Consider the following 10,488-nt stretch of genomic DNA (forward strand, 5'->3'; position numbering starts at 1 on the left):
AAGTAAATACATTTTGATGGGTTGGTTTAAAGATAAAAAAAACTGTACCATAACTTATTTGAAAGACGCTGTATATATTGGTGATATTGTATAAAAAACAATGTTTTTTCTATGTTATAATGAATATTGATTTAAATAATAACTCACAATTATTGTTATTTTCAAGGTCACTATGACTTTCTTCAATAAACAGAAAATCATCTCACAGCTTTCCAATGTTCCTAACCCTAATGTTCCACTCACAATAAATTGGGGCAACGAGGTTCTATGGCCAGTTTGTGTTGTTTCCTCTGCCAGTGTGACTGTTCTGCCAACTGACATCAATATGGAGACAGTGGGGTCATTGGAAGCAGGCGTATATGAAGAGACCAATGCCAAGTCTGAAGCTACAACACAACTGGACACCTACCAAGAGAACAATGCATCAGAGGACTCACCTGAAGCAGAACTTCTACATTACATAGAGACTCTGTGTGATCAGCCGGAGTTTCTGTCACAGGTAAAATACATGTTATACAGATCACTAATGGCACCAGATCTGTATTGTGTAGTTTCATATGCTTGATCATCAGTATTTCATTTCTCTTGGTAAAATACATAATCTTTTATAAACATACTAAATTTCATGTACTAATCACATATTATGCAGGAATTTAAGTTTGCAGAAATCTGGTTATTTGGCAGCAGGGTGTGTAAGGAGCACGTCCACCTTCTGCGTTGGGAAGGGTCCTTCGCTCTACATTACTGTTTGCATTATCGCAGTCACTGATGGGAAGTCTGATGCTGGAAATACATAAATGTCACTCTGGAAGTCCTGCCTACCATCCTTTCTGGATCCGTAACTATGAACAACTTTTACAATGTTTATCTTCTTGAAGATACATTTCTATCTTAGTAAAATGAGATAACAGTAAGGAAGCATTGGTTCTTTATTATTCATATTTTAAATATCTTATTCTGTGTTAATATATCTTGTTTTGCATGTGAGCAGATCTAACCGCTGTCTTATGTCCAGTCCATATTGAAAAATTAAACCCCTAATCCCCCAGCTCCTCGTATCAGAAGGAGCACAGTTTTACATCCCCGCAGTCACCACTATCTAGTATTGGCAATCCCTAAGAGAACCTATATAAACAGGTGCAATCATAGGTGCATGACATCATAACGGTATTTTCTCTTTAGGACCGCACCTTTACACATTCACAAATAACAATCCTTAATTACTATGTCCAAGTAATATTGATATCTACTCCCACCGACTAAATCCCGACATTTACAAAGTGTTTATGAATCTGTTCCTAGGTTGAAGACATTATCCATCCAGCATTCTTAGATGCAATTCTGTCCCCAAATAGAGATATAGATTTCCAAACGCTCATTGATGAACTGGAACAAGATGAGAACGTGTTACCATTGGAGGTGAGGAAAGGACAATAAAATGCTTTTAACTTATAACAGTTTATTCCTTACAGCGGGCTCGGGTAACCCATGGTTCTCTAAGTGTTGTAGATGTATAGCTGCCAGCATTCTGACACATGTAATTCTGCATCATTTGGAGAACCACAGATTTGTTTATGCCTTAAATAGTTATTTCCAAGTTTGACATTATCAACATCATTCAAAATCAATGATGGTTTTCTACTCTCTGTATATCCTCAGCCCATTGAGACGAGAGAACACCAATCTGAATCCTTGAGACCAATTGTGTTGGCAGCAGAGAAACACCAACAGAAGAATCAACAACAGGACGATAACGCGGACTTACAGAGTGTAGCCCTATCCCCCAATCTCAAGGACAGAGGACTGATGGGAAAGAGCAACAGAAGAAAAAAGGAGAAGGCTGAAAAAAAGAGAAGAAGAAGAAAGAGGACATATTCAAGAGAACTAAATGAGCTGTCAGAGGGAGTTACAACAACTGTGAAGCCAACAAGGAAAAGTCACTCAACCCCGTCATCTCAAAAAAATATTCTCCCCCAAAGTCCTGGCAGAGGAAACATCAAATGCAGTAATAATAAGTCTGAGGCAGTCGGTTTGTGGGAACCTAATTTAGATGCAACTTCTTCTAAGATCACGTCTGTTTCTAATAAGACCAATGTAAATCATCAAAACTACCTAATGTCTTTAAACACCAGCTCTGGACATCCTAAGAGACCCTGTACAAGTTTTGACACAGTAAAACTAAAATCAAGTAAGATTATCAGCAACACTGCAGACAGAAAGAGACAACCTTTCCTTAACATCAAAGAAGAGCTAAGGATCCGTCCACTCATACCATTACGCCAAAGTAAGAAACAGAAACCAGAGACAACTGCAATGCCACAAACAGCTACTGCACTCCTAGCATTTGGTGACAGAGAGAGCACAGCACATAAGGCAGACAGAAAGAGACAACCTTTCTCTAACATCAATGAAGAGCTAAGGATCCGCCCAATCGTACCATTACACCAAAGTAAGAAACAGAAAACAGAGACAACTGCAATTCATGGTCATGATATAACATTGAGTCCTTACATAAAACTAATGGAGGTAACCAACAGTACTGCTGGCACCAGGAAAACAAAATAATTTCCTAAGTCTACAGAATCCAGAGACTGCACAGTAAATAATGATGTCATAGTAATAGACGATGAAGACTCTATATCCAATAATAATATAATAGTTATAGACGATGACTGATCGTCATTATAGAAACTACCAATGAACCATAACTAATACTTTAGGACTGATATAATATTATTTCATATAAATACCAGTTATAATGATTAAAAAACAATTTTAGATTTTTACCACAGCATTGATTGTTGTTCTTTTATTTGTCTTTTATTGTACAGAAAATAACAAAGTGTAAAGTGAAATGAGAAAGAAAGTTATACATGTTGTTCTTAGTGTATTACAATACGACAATGCATCTATTTATCTAGAGTAATTAATCCTTACATTAAAGGAGTGCAATAGGCTTGTGAAGGATATGAAATTAGTCACTCTAAAGAAGACATGTAAGTTCTTATATCTTGGGGTATATTTACTGAACTGCGGGTTAGTAAAAGTGGAGATGTTGCCTATTGCAGCCAATCAGATTCTAGCTGTCATTTTGTAGAACAAAGTAAATAAATGATAACTAGAATATGATTAAATGCCATAGGCAACATCTCCACTTTTTCAAATCTGCAATTTAGTAAATATTCCCCTTGGTCTGTTAATGAGACAAGACGCAAAAGCTAACCTGAGAGTATTCTCATACAATAAAGATGAAGCAAGCTGCACTTAATCAGCGGTAGGCCAAGGATGAATGAAGGACAATTGAGAAATATAAGGAAAGGGAGAGGGGAGGAGGAGTTTATCGAATACATTTGCCATCAAATCAGCATAATATTAAATATTCATGTGATGGTCTTTCTGAAGGGGTAAGGGGGCAGCTAAGAATAGGGGACACCTTCGTATTCAGGATGGATTTAGTATGTGATCAATGTAGAGTGATATTATGACTGTAAATACCAGGGGCTTATTGGGCTGGGGGTAAGGGGGTATCTCCCCCAGGGCCAGTCCCATAGTGGCTATCTTGAGCTTAGTCACTGGGCTATGTTCATTTTTTTCCCTTTAAAATGTTCCTAATATGCTGCTAGGTCGAGGCTCAGCCCTCAGGGGCTAATATTTGCCAGCCAGCCCCTGGTACATACCAGTCGTTAGATTATTACACCTTCATTATGACATTTTCAGCATTTTTATCAAGTGAATTTCTATATGGCATTCATAGTGGGTTTCATAACAAAAACTGTTACTGTTAGAACAATATTCACCAAAGTGTGCAAATTATTACCAGGGACATTGTACTAGTGGGAAGGTTCATGCACACGTTACATGTGGTACAGTCTAAGTACCTGATGGGCAACCAATTACACATCAAGGGCAGCATATGGACCCTTCAACAGGACTGCCTATTATTCCTAATTTCAGTAATGAAAACATCTCCAAAACTACCTTACCACCTGGTGGCTTCAGACCGCCACATACCCTCAGATCCCACATGCAGGTCTGTCATCAGACACTGTGGGCCCCCCTCCCTCATCACAGAAATTGCCGCCCTTCATTATCACGGTATATGTCTCCCCCCACCCTCCGTCATCACAGTAAATGCTCCACTCCCCCCTCATCACAGTAAATGCTCCACTCCCCCCCTCATCACAGTAAATGCTAACCTCCCCCCATCATCACAGTAAATGGTCCACCTCACCATCACAGTAAATGTCCCCCCTCATCACAATAACTGCTCTGGTCCACCCCCCCTTCCTCTATATGAATAAATGCTCCACTTCCCTTCCCCTATCACAATTAATGCTCCACTCTGACCTCTCAGAATAAATGCTCTGCTCAATCACCTCCAAATCATAATAAATGCCTAATTCACTTAACTTTTGTTCATTCGATGCGGCGGCTCTCGTTCACTGATAAAATGGAAGTGTGGTGTGAAGTGATGACGTCGCCGCGCATAAGGTCCCAGCCCGTCAGTGACCAGAGCATTGCAGAGGGGACAGGCGGTCAGACTAAGAGGCCTGGATACACCACGGGGCCCGAACAGATGGCGGGATCTGTCCGGGCCCCTCAGAGCTGTATCGGTCGTACCCCCCTGATGGCCACATGTACTCTAAAATTCTTAACCCAATATGCCACTCATACCTCCACACCTGCCACACTCACTTGGAGTACAAGGGCCACCCAGATCTAATCTAGTAAATTATTTAGACTAATTAAATTATTAATTTAAATACATTTGAATAATGGCAGCTTAAATATTTCTTACCTTCAAACCAGGCCATAACCCACAGAGGAAGGATGGAGTCTACATGTGCATAGTAATCTGCACTCCCTTCTCTTCCCCCTCTGATTATATGTGCAGGTCGACCTCCCTGTGTTGTGTAAAATAGGCCATGTGATGCAGAAGCCGGCTGCTCCTGTTCAGTCTTGAAATAAAGCAGGAAATAGGTTAGAGTGGGGGCACGCAACAGGGGGATAAAGACTCACTTTATGACTGGCAGCCAGGGCTGCCAAGAGAAATTTCGGTACAGCAACTTCATGGGGCCCCCCTATAGTTGACTAGAAGGGAAATCCATGTGTCGGTGGTGCACCGCCAAAGGGGTATGGCCATATACCATTGGAGGTGTGGCTGCGTGCTATTGGGGGAGTGCCTAGGAGATGTAAAGCACAAGGCAAAGAATAATTTAATATATCCTCATTAGAGAATACAATCATTTGGTGCTACAGGGCTCCCGTAGTCTAGGGATGGAGCCCTGCAGCACTGTCATTACAAAAATGCCCAGGAGCTTTAGTCACATATGCCCCCTCTGCCCAGCAGCTTTGCACACACATACCCCCCTCTGCCTAGCAGCTTTACCCACACATGCCCCACTCTGCCCAGCAGCTTTACACACACACACACACACACACACCCCTCTGCCCAGCAGCTTTACACACACATACCCCCTTCTGCCCAGCAGCTTTACACACACACACACACACACACACACACACCTCTGCCCAGCAGCTTTACACACACATACCCCCCTCTGTCTAGCAGCTTTACACACACACACCCCCCTCTGCCCAGCAGCTTTACACACACAAACCCCCCTCTGCCCAGCAGTTTTACACACACATACCCCCCTCTGCCCAGCAGTTTTACACACACATACCCCCCTCTGCCTAGCAGCTTTACACAGACATACCCACTCTGCCCAGCAGCTTTAATAACACATACACCTCTCTGCTCAGCAGCTTTTATAACACATACCCCCCTTTGCCCAGCAGCTTTAGTCACACATGCCCCTCTCTGCCCAGCAGCTTTAGTCACACATGCCACTCTCTGCCCAGCAGCTTTAATAACATCATACTTACAGACTTTCTGACTCTGTCCTCCGGGAGGACAGGTCATGTGACAGGGCTAGGCGGGAGCGTGGTGACATCTTTGCATCACCATAGCTATGCCCCAATATAAAATCCAGAGTTTAATAATGTGAATAAGCCCCACCCCCGATTTTCAATGCAGTGAATATTGGCATTTTTTACGAACCAGGAGGTTTGCCTACTCTTCTGGCAGCCCAGGCGGACTCCCCGAAATTTGGGAACCTCCCGGAAATTCCAGGAGAGTAGGCAAGTATGAATAACACATGTCCCCCTCCACCCAGAAGCTTCAACAACATACCTGCCTACTCTCCTGGTATTCCCGGGAGGCTCTCGAATTTTGGGGAGTCCTCACGGACTCCCAGAAGAGTAGGCAGAACTCCCGAAATTTGGCGAAATTCACGGCAGTGAATAGAGGGGGCGGGGCTTAATAGCATCATTAAGCTCCACCCCCTCTATTCAATGCCGTGAATTTCGGCTTTTTAATAGTGGGTGCGGGGCTATGGTGACACCACGCACTCCTACCCCATGTCTCATGACCTCTCCCCCGAATCTCCTGGGGGGAGAAATCTTAAAAGTGGGCATGTATGTTTAACAACATTGGCTTTAGTCAATATGTACTTCTCTGCCCAGCAGCTTTAATAACACATACCCCCATCACATCACCCCTTTCTCTTACCTTTTTCTCCACTGCACAGCACACAGGAACATGAAGATATCCAGCAGGCCAGCCTGCACTGTGTGTCATGTGACTGCTGCAGTCACATGACCTGCTGATGTCACAGGGACCAGGATCTAGCCACTGAGTAATAGTGATGGATGCAGCCTGTGCGGTCCCTGCATAGACCATCACAGCACACAGTATGGGGTTTGTCAGCCTCTGCAGGGACTGCCTGCCCAACACCCCCCCCCCCCTTCTCAGGAAAGAAAACAGCAGAATAAAATCTTGCTGGTCTGCAGTGTGGGCCCGGGCCCCTGATATACCCGTTCCCTTGCTGGCAGCCTGCGAGCCTCTTGTTGCCCATCACTGGTCAAGTGGATCTTAGTGCGCTACAACCACCATCATGACAATGTCAGTAAACATAGTTATAATCTCATTTTTATATTTTAGATGCTTTTTAATTTAATATCATATTCAGGATGAAAAAAAAATTTGAAGTGTTTGTCAGTTTGGAAAAATATGAATTTTTTAAAAAAATTGTCCCTTTGAAATACTATGTAAAAATTAGGTGTGCACATATATTAATGCAACTCAGTTAAGTTTATTTACTAACAAATTACAAACATGCAGTAACCCATAGCAACTAATCAGCTAATGCAAATTACAGAATGAAAGTAAATGCTGGATTGGTTGCTATAGGATACTGAACTTTTGCACCATTGTTAAATACATTTCAGTGATATTATAGCGATAATGGGCCTCCTGCAGAGCTGAACATATACTCATTTGCGTATAATAAATTAGAGGATTTGCGCTGCGCATGCCCACAAAATAATCCAGTATTATGCAGAGTTACATTCATCCACTGCATCCACATTTCTGCTTCCTTGCACCTGAAGAGGTGTGATGGGGGAGGGGATGCACGTTCTAACTTAGGCTGAATACAATAAGGGTGTGCTCGCTGAAATGCAAGCTGATGCAGACTTATACGCAGACTCAGATGCGCCATTTACAGATGTATTATTTGAACAGCCTAGGGGCTGCTGCAAATACACTCTGACGATGACGATAACCAGGACTAGCTAATTGCTTCTAATTGATTGAGATTTCATCCCTAAATCTTCTGGGTGCTTTCTTCATTGATCATGCATATATTATAAGATATTTTGTATGTGTTTACAATCATTGTTTATTTCATGCGTACGTGAGAAGGAAGGTTATTTATACTGTATTATATGAAGCTGAATAGCAAATGCATGTGTTCCTATGAAGGCAAATGTTTACAGAGTTTTATTGCACTTTTAATCTGGTTGTGTGTATGCGGCTGTAAGTACACCTGCCGTATACCTGGCACATAATCTACAGATAGAGAGCTGGATGCATCTCGCAATGTGTGCGACTCAGCATATTGGCCGAAATAGATTATCTTTGTGTGCACAGTTTTGGCTGGAAACTATGCCCAAGTTGTGATCAAGTCTGCATTAGTCCCAATGTGCTGAAACTGAGCTATTCCCACTTCTGCTAGTTTCTCCCATGTGGGGTATGCTCTGTTTAAACAGTGTTTGGAATAGCCAAGTAATCATGCTACAATGTTTGAAGAGGATTTAGCCACCATTGTAGGTCTGAACACATTTCTCCAAGAGGAACTAGACAGTAATTTCATAACAAACCATTTGTGAGTCACATAAACATTTGTACGGGTGTTGTGATACATGATGAAAGATAGCAGGCATCATAACTAACAATGACCAGCATTATACATATATATAATTGGCGCTGTGACCTCATCACACTTATGTTCTGTTCCTGACTGCAGTATCTTTTATTAGCAGTACCAAGTGCCTCTAGTCCTTTTCAAGGCATCCTCCTCCTGAATCCATTTCACACACTTCACTGTGGGTTCAGTCTCCTGTTGGTTGCTCCACCGAGTGTCAGTTCTGAGTCTCCTGTGGTTCATTCCAGCTCTACGTTCCCTGTAGCGGGTTCCAGGTCTGTGCGCCTGTTCAGGTCTCAGTCATTAGTGTGCTGTGACTGGTTCCAGTCCTGAGTTCTCGGGTTCATATTCCAGCTCTGAATTTCCTGTCTTAGGCCACCAATACCCGCAGAAGCCATGCTACTCTTCCTGGTAAGACCCATATGAGCAGGAACATCCTCTATGCCCCAAGCTTCAACTTCTCGTCTACTAAGACAGCTAAACCCATGAGTCCTGATGCAGATCTCCAAAACTGATCACCATGTGCAAAGAGAACATAGCTTGCTTCTAATTAAAAAGCACAGACCAAAGTCTTTAGTAATGGTAGTCTCTGACAGCTCTAATGAAATAAAGCTCTCCATAGACACTGACAGGCTGTAGCACTTCAAACAGAAATTAAGGTTTCGATAGTAGAAGTGGACACAGTACTTACAGATGAAATCTTGGTAATTGAGAAAATCCAATATTCCTGATCACCTCAAGGCAAAATTCCAAGTGCAGCTGAGAAGAGGCCAGAGTCACTCAGTGCTGCATCAGTAGGCAGAGTGATGTAGCCTAGCCAGCAAATAATTGTTCCATATAAGCAGTTCTATTTTGAAGCTGTGGTACTCAGAAAGATAATTCAAAGTAAACTGGATGCCAAAATGCTGAGTAGTAGTAGTAATGCTATCTGAAGGTACAGAGTCTGAAGTTACGTATGCTGTTTGCCAAGGTAGTAGAGCTGGAGTTGAAGCAGACAAGGGTAAACTGAAGAATTTCAGAGAACAAACTGTAGGAATCCAGAATACAGAACAAAACTCTATCAATGTCAAAGATACATAGAACAGGAGGGTTTTTATACTTCAAAGGTCCAATCAGGTCCGGAGAAAAGCCCACCCTAATTTAATGAGACAGGTGTACAATGACTCATACTCACCACAGCTGAAGAAGTAATGTTAATTTTACACAGTCAGTGACTCATGCTCACCAGAGTTAGAGGGAGTCCCAAAATCATAACAGTACCCCCATCCCTTGAGGAGGGTTCAAGGGACCCATAATAAGGATTTTCTAGAAACCTTTGGAGTCATTTTGCAGAACTGAGTAGATATTCACTGTTTTTGTGATCTGTAATAATGGTGACAGTATTTTAAGCCCATTCCAGCCAGTGTGGAATGGGTTAAAAAATAAGAATGAGGATTGCAAAATTAACCCCTTCTTATAAATCTTTAGGTATCGAACTGTTAACTCCTCGTAGGTGATAGTACAATTATCTATACAGTATCACATAGTGTGGCTAGATATGGATATATATATGAGGTCCAAGGAAGCTCTTAGGAGATTATCGGATATATTGTTTGCCTGAAATATTACCTAATGTAATTTATATTGTAATGTCTATGACTTTACTAGCTGGGCTAGTTAACAGTTACATCGGATTTGCGTTAGGACCTGGTGGTGATGAATTTTATTAAGTATTATTTAACCTATTCCTCACTGATTTAGGATATTATTTGTATTTTTATTGACCGATATAGTCTGAACATCATGCCGGGTGATTTATATGTATATCAATTATAGATGGGCGGGCTCAGTTTCCCGAGATCCGAACCCACCCAAACTTCGCCTATCCAAGTACCGAGCTGAGCAGGCTCGGTACTCTCCCGCCCATTCGGAATCGAAATCGAGGCAAAATATCAACGTGACGTAGTCAGATCTCAGGGCTCGGTTCTCGCGATATTTGAAATGCATAAATACCCGCCTACACAGCAATCCATCGTCATTTGACAGAGGGAGAGAGCAGGGTTAGGTCACAGGCTGTATTAGAGCAGGGACAGAGCAAAAATTGTACACCTTATTCTTTCTATTATTATTTCAATTCTATTCTATTCAATTGTTACCAATTCTGTTAGCAATTGTTAGAGCAGGAAAAGAGGAGGATAGAGGAGACATTTTTTTCAATATTTTGTACTACAAGTGCTTT

At 42.0% G+C, this 10,488-nt stretch overlaps 1 protein-coding gene across 1 annotated transcript; it reads left to right on the top strand.

Moving 5' to 3' along the window:
• Positions 1–1,316: 1,316 nt before the first annotated feature.
• On the top strand, positions 1,317–2,719 carry LOC142101548 (uncharacterized). Its single transcript, XM_075186000.1, has 2 exons — positions 1,317–1,419; positions 1,660–2,719. Exon 2 carries the CDS (start codon positions 1,807–1,809, stop codon positions 2,563–2,565), a length of 759 nt encoding a protein of 252 aa, XP_075042101.1. The 5' UTR covers positions 1,317–1,419; positions 1,660–1,806; the 3' UTR covers positions 2,566–2,719.
• Positions 2,720–10,488: the final 7,769 nt, after the last annotated feature.

Source organism: Mixophyes fleayi, chromosome 9, assembly GCF_038048845.1.
Source record: "Mixophyes fleayi isolate aMixFle1 chromosome 9, aMixFle1.hap1, whole genome shotgun sequence".
Classification (NCBI taxonomy): Eukaryota; Metazoa; Chordata; class Amphibia; order Anura; family Limnodynastidae; genus Mixophyes; species Mixophyes fleayi.

Excerpts from the sequence above, each read along its gene's own strand:
- LOC142101548 (XM_075186000.1), top strand. The coding sequence starts at position 1,807 with ATGGGAAAGAGCAACAGAAGAAAAAAGGAGAAGGCTGAAAAAAAGAGA.